Source organism: Pezoporus flaviventris, unplaced genomic scaffold (assembly GCF_033815535.1).
Source record: "Pezoporus flaviventris isolate CSIRO_AGI_PZ_B2104156 unplaced genomic scaffold, CSIRO_AGI_Pfla_v1 ptg000732l, whole genome shotgun sequence".
NCBI classification, from domain to species: domain Eukaryota; kingdom Metazoa; phylum Chordata; class Aves; order Psittaciformes; family Psittacidae; genus Pezoporus; species Pezoporus flaviventris.
Window position 1 is genome coordinate 26,430 of NW_026893277.1, and position 16,611 is coordinate 43,040.

General features: G+C 61.9%; 2 protein-coding genes across 11 annotated transcripts; both read left to right on the forward strand.

The window, feature by feature from the left end:
* Positions 1-151: 151 nt before the first annotated feature.
* On the forward strand, positions 152-9,310 carry ERCC2 (ERCC excision repair 2, TFIIH core complex helicase subunit). 10 transcript variants are annotated; one of them, XM_061444215.1, is made up of 23 exons: positions 153-240; positions 372-471; positions 551-628; positions 1,141-1,203; positions 1,280-1,393; positions 1,712-1,822; positions 1,900-2,016; positions 2,202-2,271; positions 2,354-2,450; positions 2,982-3,097; positions 3,485-3,656; positions 5,464-5,582; positions 5,828-5,897; positions 6,120-6,189; positions 6,264-6,365; positions 6,475-6,538; positions 6,855-6,976; positions 7,168-7,260; positions 7,581-7,653; positions 7,787-7,857; positions 7,935-8,078; positions 8,400-8,543; positions 9,208-9,310. In XM_061444215.1, the coding sequence occupies exons 1-23, from the start codon at positions 164-166 to the stop codon at positions 9,298-9,300; spliced, it is 2,280 nt and encodes a 759-aa protein (XP_061300199.1). In that variant the 5' UTR covers positions 153-163; the 3' UTR covers positions 9,301-9,310. The 10 variants fall into 10 exon arrangements, 6 of the variants coding, with proteins under 6 accessions (XP_061300199.1, XP_061300200.1, XP_061300202.1 ...); XM_061444214.1 differs by having other exon boundaries at positions 155-240; positions 2,148-2,271; XM_061444216.1 differs by lacking the exon at positions 1,712-1,822 and having other exon boundaries at positions 2,148-2,271.
* A 1,333-nt stretch (positions 9,311-10,643) lies between these two features.
* Positions 10,644-15,833, forward strand: CKM (creatine kinase, M-type). Its single transcript, XM_061444222.1, has 8 exons — positions 10,644-10,694; positions 11,099-11,299; positions 12,256-12,410; positions 12,672-12,804; positions 13,277-13,448; positions 13,700-13,823; positions 14,294-14,483; positions 15,378-15,833. The coding sequence occupies exons 2-8, from the start codon at positions 11,107-11,109 to the stop codon at positions 15,554-15,556; spliced, it is 1,146 nt and encodes a 381-aa protein (XP_061300206.1). The 5' UTR covers positions 10,644-10,694; positions 11,099-11,106; the 3' UTR covers positions 15,557-15,833.
* Positions 15,834-16,611: the final 778 nt, after the last annotated feature.

A 16,611-nucleotide genomic window follows, 5' to 3' on the forward strand; every position in this document is an offset into this window, starting at 1 on the left:
GCGTGCGGGGGTCACGGGGGGGGGGGGGGGGGGGCGCGGAGGGGGGGGCGGAGCTGCGCTCGTCCGTTCGGCGCTCGATTGCTTGAGACTCACACCCGGCCTTGGGCGCTTGATGGACAGAGAGCGCAGCGAATCAGAGAAGGAGGGTGGAGCGAGCTATCCAATGGGCGGCGGTGCGGACCGAGGTGGGGACCGCGATGGGCGGGGCCTCGGTGCCGGCGGAGCGGCGGGAGCCATGAAGTGAGTGGCGGGGCCGGGGTTGGGGGGGGCGGAGCGGAGCCGGGGTGGGGGGGCGGATCCCGATGGATCCCGGTAGATCCCAATGGATCCCAATGGATCCGGGGCCTCCCCCGGTACCGGCGGCTCCGCAGGCTCAACGTGGACGGGCTCCTGGTGCCCTTCCCCTATGACTACATCTACCCCGAGCAGTTCTCCTACATGCTGGAGCTCAAGCGGACGCTGGACGCCAAGGTGGGGGGGATGGGGGGGGGGGGGGGGGGGGATCCGGTGGGATCCGTGCGATCCGGTGCCATCCGGTGCGATCCGGCAGGGTCACGGGGTGCTGGAGATGCCGTCGGGGACCGGGAAGACGGTGTCGCTGCTAGCCCTCATCGTCGCCTACCAACGGGTGAGCAACGGATCCCAACGGTTCCCCATGGATCCCGGTGGGTCCCAGTGATTCCAATTGATCCCAGCGATTCCCAATGAGTACCCGTGATCCCAGTGGGTCCCAGCAATTCCCAATGGATCCCAGTGATTCCAATGGATTGCGGTGGTTCCCAATGAATCCTAGCAATTCCCAGTGGACCCCAGTGATTCCCAATGGATCCCAGTGATTCCAATGGATTGCAGTGGTTCCCAATGAATCCTAGCAATTCCCAGTGGGCCCCAGTGATTCCCAGTGGATCCCAGTGATTCTAAATGGATCCCAACGGATCCCAATGATCCCAGTGGGTTGCAGTGGTTCCCAATGAATCCCAACCATTCCCAGTGGACCTCAGTGATTCCCAATGGATCCTAACGGATCCCAGTGATTCCAATGGATTGCAGTGGTTCCCAATGAATCCCAGCCATTCCCAATAGACCCCAGTGACTCCCAATGGACCCCAGTGGGTCCCAGCCCCCAATCTCCTCCCGCAGGCGCGGCCATCGGACATCACCAAACTGATTTACTGCTCCCGCACGGTGCCGGAGATCGAGAAGGTGGGATTGGGGGTGTGGGGGGGGGCAGATACCATCGGGAATGCCGCGGGGATCCCATGGGATGGCTCCGGGCCAGGTGGTGGAGGAGCTGCGGAAGCTGCTGGATTGCTACGAGAAGGAGCTGGGGGAGAAGCTGCCGTTCCTGGGGCTAGCGCTGAGCTCCAGGAAGAACCTGTGCATCCACCCGGAGGTGAGTGCCGGGATCCCACGGGATCCATCGGGTTTCCATTGGGAATGCAGCTGGATCTGCAGGGATCCATTTGGGATTCACTGTGATCCATCGTGACCCAATGGGATCTGCTGGGGGTCCGTCCAGATCCAATGGTTTTCCATCAGGATCTAATGGGATCTGCTGGGATCCATCGTGACCCAATGGGTTCCTGTTGGGATCCACTGGAACCTGCTGGGATCCATCGTGACCCAATGGGTTCCCGTTGGGATCCACTGGAACCTGTTGGGATCCATCGGGATCCAATGGGTTTCCAGTGGGATCCGTGGGGCTCTGCAGGTCTCGGCGCTGCGCTATGGGAAGGACGTCGACAGCCGCTGCATGGCCCTGACGGCACCGCACGTGCGGGCCCAGAGCGATGGCTCCCGGCCCCTCTGCAGCTTCTATGAGGTGGGGGGAGCAGCACCCAGGGGTCCATCCCCAGCACCCATGGGTGCCCCCCAACCACCCCTCGGTACCCCCTCCAGGACTGGGACACCCACGGGCGCTCCGTGCCCTTGCCCCACGGCATCTACAACCTGGACGAGCTGCGCGCCCTGGGCCGCCGCCGTGGCTGGTGCCCCTATTTCCTCGCCCGCTACTCGGTATGTGGGGTACTGTGGGGCGCTGTGGGGTGCTATGGGGCGCTTTGGGGCACTATGGGAGCTATGGGGGGTGTCAGGACTGGGGGGACGCGCTGGGTGCCTCCCAGGTGTCCCCATGGTCTGCCCCACAGATCCTGCACGCCAACGCAGTGGTTTACAGCTACCACTACCTGCTGGACCCCAAGGTGGCCGATGCCGTCTCCAAGGAGCTGGCCCGCAGGGCAGTGGTGGTGTTCGATGAGGCCCACAACATCGGTGAGGGGGGGTCCCTTGGGTGCCCCCAGGTCTCCCTCGCCCCACCCATGGGTGACAGTGTCTCGTCTCCCCCCCCCCATAGACAACGTCTGCATCGACGCCATGGGGGTCACCATCACGCGCCGCACACTCGACCGGTGCCAGAGCAACCTGGCGGCACTGCAGGACGGGGTGCAGAGGTGGGGGCACCCTCATTGACCCCCCCCACCCCGGCACCCATGGGTGCGCCCGGCTCCATGGGGGGCTCCCACCCAGCCATAAGTGGGTGCCCCCACACTTGGGTCCCCCCATCTTCATCCCCTTTGGGTCACCCCATTTCCCCTCCCCAGCCCATCTGGTTGCCCACTCCCCCCACCCATGGGTGCCCACTCCCCCCACCCATGGGTGCCCCCCTCACCCTTATGGGTGCCCCCCTCACCCCTATGGGTGCCCTCTCCCCCACATGGGTGCACCCCCTCTGCCATGGGTGCCCCCCCCCACCCATGGGTGCCCCCCTCACCGCTATGGGTGCCCCCCCCATGGGTGCTCCCCTCACTCCTATGGGTGCTACCCCCACCCATGGGTGCCCCCCTCATGCCTATGGGTGCCACCCCCACCCATGGGTGCCCCCCTCACCCCTATGGGTGCCCCCCCCATGGGTGCTCCCCTCACCCCTATGGGTGCCACCCCCACCCATGGGTGCCCCCCTCACGCCTATGGGTGCCCCCCAGGCTGCAGCAGGTAGATGAAGCCCGTCTGGCACAGGAATACAGGCGCCTCGTGCAGGGGCTGCGGGACCCCGAGCTCAGCCAGGGGGGACCTCTTCTGCCCGAGGACATGCCCACAGGTACCACAGCCCCATAGCACCCTATAGTACCCATAGACATCCCCCATAGCACCCACAGTGACCTATAGCACCCATAGACACCCACCCATAGTGACCCATAGCACCCCATAGACACCCCCATAGCACCCATATCAGTACGTAACACCCATAGGTCCCCATAAACACTCCCCGAAACACCCATAGTGACCCATAGCACCCCACAGGCACCTAGTACTCCGATTTATTCCAGAGGCGCGCCCATCACCCCCGATCCCAGTATTCCCATATATTCCAGTGTTTTTTCCGGGCTCCATCCTGGTGCTCCCTGATCCGTGCCCCTCATCCCATTCCCCCCCCCATTTCTGGTATTCCCGGTGCCCCCGGCCCCATTCCCGGTGCCCCCGGCAGAGGCTCTCCCGGGCTCCATCCGCTCCGCCCGCCACTTCCTGGGCTTCCTGCGCCGCTTCGTGGCCTTCCTGCGGACGCGGCTGCGGGGGGGGGGGGCCCTGCGCCAGGAGAGCGCCCCGGAATTCCTGCGGGAGCTGCGCCAGCTCGCCTGCATCGAGGCACGGCCCCTCCGGTGAGCGCCGAGCCCCTGGCTGCCACGGGGGTGTCACGTAGGGGGGTCACGTGTGTGCCACGTGTGTGTCATGTGTGTGCCGTGTGGGTGTCACGTGTGTGTCGTGTGTGGGTGTCACATGTGTGTCGTGTGTGTGTCACGTGGATGCCACGTGTGTGCCGTGTGTGTGTCACGTGTGTGCCACGTGTGTGCCACATGTGTCACGTGTGTGTCACGTGTGTGTCACATGTGTGTCGTGTGTGTCACGTGTGTGCCATGTGTGTGTCACGTGTGTGTCACGTGTGTGCCACGTGTGTGCCGTGCGTGTGCCACGTGCGTGTGCCACGTGCATGTGCCACGTTTGTGCCCTGTGTTTGTCCCATGTGTGTCCCATGGGTATCCCATGTGTATCCCATGTATCCTGTGTGTCCCCATGTGTCCCATGTGTCCCCATGTGTCCCATGTATCCCATGTGTCTTGTGTGTCCCCACGTGTCTCATGTGTCCCCATGTGTCCCATGTCTCCCCATGTGTCCCATGTATCCCCATGTTTGCCATGTATCCCATTTGTATCCTGCTGTATACTATGTATCCCATCTGTATCCTATGTGTTCCCATGTGTCCCATGTATTCCATATGTCATGTCCAAATCCTATGTGTTCCTATATCCCATGTCCATATCTCATGTCCCCTGTCCCATATCCATGTGTCCATATTTCATATCCTGTCCCATATTTCTGTGTTCATATTCCGTATCCATGTCCCATATCCATGTGTCCATATCCTATATTCATGTTCTATATCCATGTCCCGTAGCCATGTGTCCCTGTCCCATAGCCTTGTCCCATATCCATGTGTCCATATCCCATGTCCATATCCTATATGCATGTCCTCTATCCATGTCCCGTAGCCATGTGTCCCTATCCCCTGTCCCATATCCATGCCCTGTGTCGATGTGTCCCTATCCTGTATCCATGTTCCTGTCCCGTATCCATGTCCCTTATCCCTGTGTCCATGTCCTGTATCCATGTCCCATATTCTGTATCTATGTCCCTATCCCATATCCATGTACGCATGTCCCTATCCTGTATCCATGTCCCATATCCCATATCCCTATCCCATATCCCTATCCCATGTCCCATATCCCTATCCCATATCCCTGTATCCCTGTCCCATATCCCTATCCCATATCCCTGTCTCCATGTCCCATATCCCTATCCCATATCTCATATCCCTGTATCCATGTCCCATATCCCTATCCCATATCCCTGTATCCATGTCCCATATCCCATATCCCTGTCTCCGTGTCCCATATCCCTATCCCATATCCCTGTATCCATGTCCCGTATCCCTATCCCATATCCCTGTATCCATGTCCCATATCCCTATCCCATATCCCTGTATCCATATCCCATATCCCTATCCCATATCCCTGTATCCATATCTCATATCCCTATCCCATATCCCATATCCCTGTCCCATATCCCTGTATCCATGTCCCATATCCCTGTATCCATGTCCTATATCCCTATCCCCTATCCCTGTATCCCTGTCCCATATCCCATATCCCTATCCCATATCCCATATCCCTATCCCATATCCCTGTATCCATGTCCCATATCCCTATCCCATATCCCTGTATCCATATCCCATATCCCTATCCCATATCCCTGTCTCCATGTCCCATATCCCTATCCCATATCCCTGTATCCATATCCCATATCCCTATCCCATATCCCTGTATCCATGTCCCCTATCCCATATCCCATATCCCTGTCTCCATGTCCCATATCCCTGTCCCATACCCCGTATCCCCGTGTCCGTGGCAGGTTCTGCTCGGAGCGGCTCCGCTCCCTGCTCCGCACCCTGGAGGTCCTGGATGTGTCCGAGTTCAGCCCCATCTCGCTCGTGGCCAACTTCGGCTCCCTCGTGAGCACCTACTCCAAAGGTGGGCGCCTGGGATAGCGCCTATTATGGGATAGTATGGGATATATGGGGTGTTGTGGGATTTATGGGATAGTATGGGGTATTATGGGATATTATGGGATATGTAGAGTCTTATGGGATAATATGGGGTATGGGATACGCAATATTAGGGGATATATGGGGTATTATGGGATATGTGGTATGGATATGGATATTGGATTTGGGATATGCTGCAGAGCACCCATGGGTGCTGTGACCCACCCCCAGGCTTCACCATCATCATCGAGCCCTTTGATGACCGAACCCCAACCATCAGCAACCCCGTCCTGCACTTCAGGTGGGACCTGGGACACGTGGGATATGGGATGTGGGGTATGGGGTATGGGATGTGGGGTATGGGATAGGGGGTGTGGGTATGGGATATGGGGTGTGGGGTATGGGATATGGGATGTGGGTATGGGATATGGGGTGTGAGGTATGGGATATAGGATATGGGGTATGGGATATGGGGTATGGGGTATTGTGTATGGGGGTTCATTGTTCTCCTGCCCCCCCCCAGCTGTCTCGACGCCTCCATCGCCATCAAACCCATCTTTGAGCGCTTCCAGTCCGTCATCATCACCTCAGGGGTGAGCCCAGCTCCATAGCACTGCCCCACAGCACTGCCCTATAGCCCAGCCCCATAACCCCATCCCGCCCCCAGACTCTCTCCCCACTGGACATGTATCCCAAAATCCTGGATTTCCGCCCCGTTACCATGGCGACATTCAGCATGACGCTGGCCCGGACTTGCCTCTGCCCCATGGTGAGATGGGCGGGGGGGGGGGGGGGCTCTTGTGGGGCTGGGGTGGAGGGGGGGATCCCATTGTCCCAGTGTCAGCAGTGTGTGTGTGTGTGTGTGTCCTCCCCCATAGATCGTGGGGCGCGGCAATGACCAGGTTGCCATCACCTCCAAGTTTGAGACACGGGAAGATATCGGTATGGGCCAGCTGTGGGGCGGGGTGGCATGGTTGTGGGGCTGGGGAGCCCATGGGCATGGTTATGGGGGATGGGGCCAAGGTTCTGGGGCTGGGGGCATGGTTCTGGGGCTGGGGAGCCCACGGACATGGTTCTGGGGCTGGGGGCATGGTTATGGGGCTGGGGATAGGGGTCTGGGGACAAGGTTCTGGGGCTGGGGAGCCCATGGGCACAGTTCTGGGGCTGCTGTGCTCCGAGCTATGGGGCTGTGAGGAACGGGGTCAGGTTCTGGGGCTGGGGCTGCCCCACAGCTCCCCCTGCCCCACATCGCCCCCAGCGGTGATCCGGAACCTGGGCAACCTCCTCCTGGAGCTCTCGGCTGTGGTCCCTGACGGCATCGTGGCCTTCTTCACCAGTTACCAGTACCTGGAGAGCACCGTGGCTGCCTGGTACGAGCAGGTGAGAGGGACCCCAAGGACCCCATTGGGCCCCATTGAACCCCTTTCGGTCCATGTTGACCCCCACTGGGTCACCACTGACCTCCATTGGGTCCCCATTGTGCTCCCATTGCGCCCCCATGGTGTCCTCATTGTGTCCCCATTGACCTCACTGACCCCATGATGTCCCCATTGTCCCCCCGCCCCACTCAGGGCATCCTGGAGAACATCCAACGGAACAAACTCATCTTCATCGAGACCCAGGATGGGGCCGAGACCAGCATGGCCCTGGAGAAGTACCAGGAGGTGCGGGGGGGAGCAGGGGGTTCCCCTTGACCCCATTGCTCCCCATTGACCCCATTAACTCCCCATTTACCCCATTGACCCCCCATTGCCCCATTGACCCCATTAACCCCATTGCCCCCCACTGATCCCATTGCCCCCATTGACCCCCTTCATCCCCATTGACCCAATTGCCCCCATTGCTCCCCATTGACCCCCATTGCCCCCCTTTAACCCATATTGATCTCATTGCTCCCCATTGCTCCCATTGCCCCAATGTCCCCATTGCCCCTCATTGCCTCCCATTGACCCCCATTGCCTCTCATTGACCCACGGCTCCGCAGGCCTGTGAGTGCGGCCGTGGGGCTGTTCTGCTCTCAGTGGCGCGAGGGAAGGTGTCCGAAGGGGTCGACTTTGGTGAGAGGGGATGGGGGCAGATGTGGGGAAATGGGGGGAGATGTGGGGCAGATGTGGGGCAGATGTGGGGCACCATGGGGTGGGGGGTGCTGAAGCCCCACCACCACGCCCCGTGCATCTCCTACCCCCCAAGTGCATCACTACGGCCGCGCCGTGATCATGTTCGGGGTGCCCTACGTGTACACCCAGAGCCGCATCCTCAAAGTGAGTGTGGGCAGAGGGGGAGGGGTGCTGTGGGTCCCACTATGGGGCAGTCCCACAAGTGCCCTGCCCCCCGCCAGGCACGCCTGGAGTTCCTGCGGGATCGGTTCCAGCTGCGGGAGAACGAGTTCCTGGCCTTTGACGCCATGCGCCACGCAGCCCAATGTGTGGGGCGGGCGCTGCGGGGCAAGAGCGACTACGGCATCATGGTGTTCGCCGACAAGGTGGGGCTGGGTGGGTGCTATGGGTTGCTGTGGGTCACTGTGGGGCGCTATGAGTCACTGTGGGTTACTGTGGATCACTGTGGGTTGCTGTGGGTCACTATGGGTTGCTATGGGTCACTGTGCGTCACTGTGGCTCACTATGGGTCGCTATGTGTCACTATGGGTCTCTATGGGTCACTGTGGAGCACTGTGGGGGCACTGTGGGTCGCTGTGGGTCTCTGTGCGTTTCTGTGGGTTGCTATGGGTCTCTATGGGTTGCTATGGGTCTCTATGGGTCCCTATGGGTCTCTGTGGCTCAGCTGTGCTGTGCCCCCCCTGCAGCGCTATGCACGCCCCGACCGCCGCGGGAAGCTCCCGCGCTGGATCCAGGAGCGGATCCCGGATTCCAGCCTCAACCTCACGGTGGACGAGGCCGTGCAGGTGGCAAAGGGGTTCCTGCGTGCCATGGCCCAGCCCTTCCGCCAGGTACTCCCTGGGAGCATGGTACAGCCTGGTACCGCTATGGTACAGTCTGGCACCCCTATGGTACCGCTATGGTACAGCCCGGCACACCCATGGTACCGCTATGGTACAGCCCGGCACCCCCATGGTACCGCTATGGTACAGCCCGGCACACCCATGGTACCTCTATGGTACAGCCCGGCACACCCATGGTACCGCTATGGTACAGCCCGGCACCCCCATGGTACCGGTATGGTACAGCCCGGCACACCCATGGTACCGCTATGGTACAGCCCGGCACCCCCATGGTACCGCTATGGTACAGCCCAGCACCCCCATGGTACCGCTATGGTACAGCCCGGCACCCCCATGGTACCGCTATGGTACAGCCCAGCACCCCCATGGTACCGCTATGGTACCTTGGCCCAGCTCCTCCTGCAGGTACCGTACCACCCCCCCGGGCAACATGGTACAGCCCAGGACCCCCCATGGTACCCACATGGTATCCCCCCGGCACCCCTATGGTACCGCTAATGTACTGCACATGACAAACACGTGTCACTCGCACATGTCACATACATCACACGTGTCACAATCATGTCACATACATCCCACATGTCACGTACATGTCACATACATGTCATATACGTGTCACACACGTGTCACACACGTGTCTGTGCCCCCCCAGGAGGACCAGCTGGGTCTGTCCCTGCTCACCGTGGAGCAGCTCCAGTCCCGGGAGGTTCTGCAGCGCCTCGAGCAGGGGGTGCAGCAGCTCTGACCCTCCCCTGCACCCCCAGCACCCAGGAGGGGCCTGGACCCCCCCTTGACGTGCTATGGGGGGGACCTGGAGCCCCCCAAGGCACTGCGGAGGGGGCGTCCAGATCTCTCCCTGTGCTCAAGGTGGGATCTGGGACCCTCCCCACCCATTTTTGTACAACCCCTAATAAACCAGGACCCCCCCCATGGCTGCACCCCCCCAAGTCACTGCCGGGACCCCCCCCCAAATGCCAAGGTCACCCCTGCCCCACACATTTGGGGTGCTCCCGTCCCACTTTAGGCTAGCTCCAATGGGTGCTGGGAGGCTTCAGGGGGGTCTCTATGGGTGCTTCCTCCACCCATGGGGGCCCCTTGCTTGTCGCCCATCCCAGGCCCCCCCACCGGACCCACACCCCACCTGCCCCGCCCCCGACATTGGATCTGACTGTAACCGGATCGGGCCTAAAAATACCTGGGGGGGGGGGCTCTTGAATTGCCCTGAGCCAGCGGATCTGTGACCCCCCCAGTGCCCCCAACCCACAGCGCCCCATAGGGGGGTCCTAAACCCCCCCTAGTGCCCCATAACCAGGTTCTGCCTCACCCTCCCAGTGCCCCATCGGGGGATCCTGCACCCCCCAGTGCCCCATAAGCAGGTTCTGCCCCCCACCCCATAGGGGTGTCCTGCACACCCCAGTGCCCCATAACCAGGTTCTGCCCCCCTCCCCAGTGCCCCATAGGGGGGTCCTAACCCCCCCCAGTGCTCCATAAGCAGGTTCTGCCCCCTCCCTCAGTGCCCCATAGGGGGGTCCTGCACACGCAGTGCCCCATAACCAGGTTCTGCCCGTCCCCCCAGTGCCCCATAGGGGGGGTTCTGTACCCCCCAGCACCCCCATATCTGGATGCCCTCCCCTATATGCATCTCCCCCCCCCATAGCTGGGTGCAATCTGGATGCAATCTGGATGCCCTCCCCTATATGCATCTCCCCAGCACCCCATATGTGGGTGCAACCCCCCATATCTGGGTCCCCCTTTCCTGACACCCCCATAGCTGGGTGACCCCCCCATCACCCTATATTGGGGTCCCCATGTGGTTGCCCCCACCCCCTATAATGGGTGCCCCCCCATTCATGGGGGTCACCGGGGGGGGGTTATCCCTGTGGCAGGTGCCGGGCCCGGCGCCCACCGGACACCGGACACCGGAGGGGGCGGCTCCGGGTGGGGAGGGTGGGGGGCCCGGTGGGGGGGGGTCTCGCGGTGCCCCTGGACAGCGGCGGCAGCGCCCGGTCCGGAGCCCCCCCCGGGACCCCCTGCGCTGGGAGGAGCCGGGGGCGCCCATAAGAGCCGGGCCCGGAGCCGCTGCCGCCGCCTGCGCCCCCCCGGTACCGGCCCGACCCGACCCGATCCGCGCCACTCAAGGTAACCCCGGACACACGGGGACAGACATCCCCCCCCCCCCATGGACACCCCCCACCCCACCGGCACCCCGCTATGGACCCCTCCATTGACACCAACGGGGACCGGAGCCCCTCCGGTACCACCGGGACCCCCCCCGAACCGGGACTCCCTGAACCAGGATCGGTCCCCGGTGCCCCCCCGCCCCTCCATAAATAACCCCGGCCACGCCCCCCACGGAGACCACGCTTATTTGGGCAAGCCCCGCCCCTTCCCAGTGTGGCCCCGCCCACCGCGCTAAGCCCCTCCCAGTGAGTGGGTTCGGGGGAGCTCCCTGGGTCCTAGTGCCGGGACGCGCTGCCCCACTGCGCCCCATGATGCGGAGGCGTTGGCCCCGCTTGCCCCATGGCCGCCGCCTCGCCCCGCAGCCGCCGCGATGCCGTTCAGCAACACCCACAACAAGTACAAGCTCAAGTTCTCGGCCGAGGAGGAGTTCCCCGACCTCTCCAAGCACAACAACCACATGGCCAAGGTGCTCACCCCGGCGCTCTACCAGCGCCTGCGGGAGAAGGAGACCCCCAGCGGCTTCACTCTGGACGATGCCATCCAGACCGGCGTCGACAACCCCGGTGGGTGACACCGCTGGGCTCCCAGTGCTTGTGGGAGCAGCACTGCCCGCCCGCACTGGGTCCTGGCGCCGCATCCCGGTGCCACACTGGGTCCTAGCGCCGCATCAAGGTGCCATGCTGGGTCTTAGTGCCTATCCCGCTGGCGCACTGGGTCCTAATGCCCATCCCGTGGCCGCATTGGGTCTTAGTGCCCGTCCTGGTGCCGCACTGGGTCCTAGTGCCCATCCCGTGGCCGCACTGGGTCCTGGTGCCCACCCTGATGCCGCACTGGGTCCTAGTGCCCATCCTCGTGCCGCACTGACCCTTGGTGCCCCGTCTCTGTGCCACACTGAGTCCTAATGCCCCATCCTGGTGCCGCACTGGGTCCTGATGCCCGTCCCGGTGCTGCACTGGGTCCTAGTGCCCCGTCCTGGTGCCGCACTGGGTCCTGGTGCCCATCCCGGTGCCGCACTGGGCCTTGGTGCCACGTCCTGGTGCCGCACTGGGTCCTAGTGCCCATTCCGGTGCTACCCTGGGCCCTGGTGCCCCATCCCGCTGCCGCACTGGGTCCTGGTGCCCACCCTGATGCCGCACTGGGTCCTAGTGCCCATCCTCGTGCCGCACTGACCCTTGGTGCCCCGTCTCTGTGCCACACTGGGTCCTAATGCCCCATCCTGGTGCCGCACTGGGTCCTGGTGCCCCGTCTCTGTGCCACACTGGGTCCTAATGCCCCATCCAGGTGCCGCACTGGGTCCTGGTGCCCCGTCCCTGTGCCACACTGGGTCCTAGGGCCCCATCCTGGTGCCGCACTGTGTCCTAGTGCCCCGTTCCGGTCCACACTGGGTCCTAGTGCCCATCCTCGTGCCGCACCTGGGTCCTGGTGTCCCGTTCCGGGCAGCACTGGGTCTTAGTGCCCCGTCCAGGTGCCCCACTGCCCTAGTGCCCAACCCGCTCCCTCACTGCTCCGTTGCCCGCAGGCCACCCGTTCATCATGACCGTGGGCTGCGTGGCGGGGGACGAGGAGTCGTACGAGGTGTTCAAGGAGCTCTTTGATCCGGTGATCCAGGACCGCCACGGCGGCTACAAACCCACCGACAAGCATCGCACCGACCTCAACCACGAGAACCTCAAGGTGGGGGGGCGGGGTCACCGGGGATGGGGGTGCCAATGGGAGCAATGGGGGGGGGGGGAATTGGGGGGCTGTGGGGCTAAGAATCATTTGGGGTCCCGTTAGGGATGGGGGTTTCCATGGGATCGCGGGGATATTTGGGGCTGGGGTGGGAGGTTAGGGGCTTTGGGGAAGTTATAGGGGATATGTGTGGGTCTAAGGGGGTGTCTCTATGGGGGGCTATGGGGCCGCCCCGATGTGGGTCTGACGGGAGCTGTGGGGCAGGGCGGGGAGGACCTGGACCCCAAGTACGTGCTCAGCAGCCGCGTGCGGACCGGCCGCAGCATCCGCGGGTACTCGCTGCCCCCCCACTGCAGCCGCGGGGAGCGCCGCGCCATCGAGAAGCTGTCTGTCAACGGTGAGGGGCGGGGCCTGAACCGGGGGCGTGGCTTATTTTTGAGGGGCGTAGTTTATTGATAAGGGCTGTGGTTTATTGATAAGGGATCGTGCCTTGTGCGTATGGGGGTGCATTACGGATAAGGAGCTCAGCTTAACGCTATGGGGGGCGTGGCTTCTGTACAAAAGGGGCGTGGATTACGTGTAAGGGGCGTGGCTTGTGCCTGTCGAGCCAGGCGATGCTGCTGATTGGGGGCGTGTTTTGACTCAGTGGGGGGCGTGGCTGGGCTCCACGTGCGCGTGGCTTGCCCCTTTGTGGGAGGGGCTTCTCCGGTTGTGGGCGTGGCTTGACGCTTTGTGGGCGCGGTTCGGCTCCATATGGGGGCGGCTTGCCTCGGTGTGCACGTGCCTCGATTCAACGTGGGCGTGGCTTGCCTTGAAGTGGGCGTGGCTTGCCCCCTCCGCCCGTGACCTCCCGCTTCGGTGTCCCGCAGCGCTCAACAGCCTGGAGGGGGAGTTCCGGGGGCGGTACTACCCCCTGCGCGCCATGACGGAGCAGGAGCAGCAGCAGCTCATCGACGACCACTTCCTCTTCGACAAACCCGTGTCCCCGCTGCTGCTCGCCTCGGGCATGGCCCGCGACTGGCCCGATGCACGTGGCATCTGGTGCGGAGGGACCGGGTTTGGGGGGGCACCCATGGGTGGGGATCAATGGGTCCCCATGGGTGGGGTTCAATGGGCACCCATGGGTTGGGTTCAGTGGGCACCCATGGGTGGGGTTTAATGGGCACCCATGGATTGGGTACAATGGGCATCCCCATAGGGCAGGGACCCGGAGGGTGGCACCCATGGATTGTGTTCAATGGTCTCCATTGGCACCCATGCGCTGGGGCTGAGGTGGGTGCTGTGCCCCATAGGCACAATGACAACAAGACCTTCCTGGTGTGGGTGAACGAGGAGGATCACCTGCGTGTCATCTCCATGGAGAAGGGGGGCAACATGAAGGAGGTGTTCCGGCGCTTCTGTGTCGGCCTCAAGAAGGTGGGATGGGACGAGGGGGTGGGATATAGGGAATGGTTATGGGGTGTGGGGTATGGGGTATGGGATGTGGGGTATGGGGTGTGGGATGTGGGGTATGGGATATGGGGTATGGGATATGGGATATGGGGTATGGGATGTGGGGTATGGGGTATGGGATATGGGGTATGGGGTGTGGGATGTGGGGTATGGGATATGGGGTATGGGATATGGGGTATGGGGTGTGGGATGTGGGGTATGGGATATGGGGTATGGGGTGTGGGATGTGGGGTATGGGATATGGGGTATGGGGTGTGGGATATGGGGTTTGGGGGGTTTGGGGTTCCATTGTTTAGTGTTCCTTGCGGGGTGTCCCATGTTGAGCGTCTCCATTGGGTTCCCCATTGGGTGCTCCATTGACTGCTCCACTGGGTGCTCCATGGGTGCCCCATTGGGTGCCATTGGTGCCGATGCATCCCTTTGTGTGCCCGCAGATCGAGGAGATCTTCAAGGCTGCCGGGCATCCGTTCATGTGGAACGAGCACCTGGGCTACATCCTGACGTGCCCGTCCAACCTGGGCACGGGGCTGCGCGGCGGCGTCCATGTGCGCCTGCCCAACCTCAGCCAGCACCCAAAGTTCGAGGAGATCCTCACGCGCCTGCGCCTCCAGAAGCGTGGCACAGGTTGGGGGGCATCAGCGTGGGAGGGATGGGAGTGGGATGTGGGGAATGGGATGTGGGATGCAAGGATATGGGGTATGGGATATGGGGTATGGGATGTGGGGATATTGGATACAGGGATATGGGGTACGGGATATGGGGTATGGGATGTGGGATGTGGGGATATTGGATACAGGGATATGGGGTACGGGATATGGGGTATGAATATGGGATGTGGGGTAGGGGGTATGGGATTGTGGGATATGGGGTATGGGATGTGGGATGTGGGGATATTGGATACAGGGATATGGGGTATGGGATATGGGGTATGAATATGGGATGTAGGGTATGGGATTTGGGATGTGGGGATATTGGATACAGGGATATGGGGTATGGGATATGGGGTATGAATATGGATGTAGGGTATGGGATGTGGGATATGGGGTATGGGATTTGGGATATGGGATGTAGGGTATGGGATATGAGATAGGGAATTTGGGATGTGGGATATGGGGTATGGGATGTGGGATATTGGATATGGGAATATGGGGCATGGGATATAGGATGTGGGGATATGGGATTTGGGATGCAGGATATGGCATATGGGATAGGGAATATGGGATGTGGGATATAGGGTGTGGGATATGGGGTATGGGATGTGGGATACGGGTATTGGATATGGGGATATGGGGTATGGGATATAGGATATTGGATATGGGGATATGGGATGTAGGATATGGGATGAGAGATATGGGTACACGTGCTCTAGCAGAAGGTGCCGCTGGCCCCTGGCTGAAACTGGTCCAAACCCTTCCATGAGCCCCTGGCTCTGTGCCCTGGGCTAACATGCGTTAACATGCCCTGACACGCATTAACACACACTGACACACATTAACACGCGTGCGGTGCCGTGCACAGGCGGGGTGGACACCGCGGCCGTGGGCGCCGTGTTCGACATCTCCAACGCCGACCGCTTGGGCTTCTCGGAGGTGGAGCAGGTGCAGATGGTGGTGGACGGCGTCAAGCTCATGGTGGAGATGGAGAAGAAGCTGGAGCAGAAGCAGTCGATCGACTCCATGATCCCTGCCCAGAAGTGAGGGCACCCGCGCCCGCCTATGGGGCTCCAACAGCGCCCATGGGTGCTCAACGCCAGCTATGGGTGTCCCAGGCTCACCTATGGGGCTCCAGCGCCACCTATGGGTGCTCAACGCCACCTATGGGTGCACCAAACCAACCTACGGGCACCCCAAACCCACCCATGGGTGCCCCAAACCCATCCATAGGTGCCCCAGAACCATCTATGGACACCCTGAACCCACCCATAAGCACCCAGCAAGGCCCAGCCTCAATAAACGCTGCTGGTCCCCACCGTGACCCAGTGTCCAGCATCCAAATACTGGGGTGTAGAGGGGCACCCAAAGGGCAGGGACCCACTTTGGGGGTGCTGGTGCTGGGGTATAGAAAGAGGGGGGTGACCCCAAGGTGGGGCACCCGTGGGGGGTCCTGATGCTGATGAATGCTGATGGGTACCAGTGGGTGCTGATGGGTACCAGTGGATACTGGTAGTGGGTGCTGACGGGTACCTGTGGGTACTGATAGGTGCTGATGGGTACCAATGGATGCTGATGGGTACCAATGGGTGCTGCAGACACCAGGGTTCCTATGTTTATTTGGGGGATTCGGGATCCAGACCAGGGCAGGAATAACTTAAAAATGGGGAGGACACGGGGGAGGGGACACAGGGGGGACACGGGGCGGTCCCAGGGCCCCTATTTACAGATGTACAGGGAGGGGGGCACAGGGGGGGCCCCCAAAGGTGGGTGCTGGGGGGCCCCCAAAGGGCTGGAGCTGCTGGTCCCTGGGGGGGGGGGGGGGGGCTGGAGCTGGGACCCCCCCGAAGTCCCCAAGGGCCCCCCAGGCCTGCGGCAGCAGGGGGGACCCCAAAGCTGCGGCATCCCCTGGGATGGAGCCAGGACACCCATGGGTGGGGGGGGTCCCAGCTCCGTTATGGCCCCAGAGCACCTATGGGGGCAGGGTCCCACCTCATTCCCCCATTGGGATGCAGCATCCAACTGGGGGGGTCCCAGCTCCATTATGGCCCCAGAGCAACCGTGACGGGGGGTCCCACATCCGGGTGCAGCCCCACTGGGGG

What these genes read in the sequence shown, in the direction of transcription:
- ERCC2 (XM_061444214.1), top strand. Translation starts at nt 164, where the DNA reads ATGGGCGGCGGTGCGGACCGAGGTGGGGACCGCGATGGGCGGGGCCTC. An exon ending in TCATCGTCGCCTACCAACGG is followed by an intron (nt 629 to 1,140) that starts GTGAGCAACGGA and finishes CTCCTCCCGCAG; the next exon opens with GCGCGGCCATCGGACATCAC. An exon ending in TGGCTGCCTGGTACGAGCAG is followed by an intron (nt 6,977 to 7,167) that starts GTGAGAGGGACC and finishes CGCCCCACTCAG; the next exon opens with GGCATCCTGGAGAACATCCA.
- CKM (XM_061444222.1), top strand. Translation starts at nt 11,107, where the DNA reads ATGCCGTTCAGCAACACCCACAACAAGTACAAGCTCAAGTTCTCGGCC. An exon ending in TCAACCACGAGAACCTCAAG is followed by an intron (nt 12,411 to 12,671) that starts GTGGGGGGGCGG and finishes GCTGTGGGGCAG; the next exon opens with GGCGGGGAGGACCTGGACCC. An exon ending in CCTCCAGAAGCGTGGCACAG is followed by an intron (nt 14,484 to 15,377) that starts GTTGGGGGGCAT and finishes TGCCGTGCACAG; the next exon opens with GCGGGGTGGACACCGCGGCC.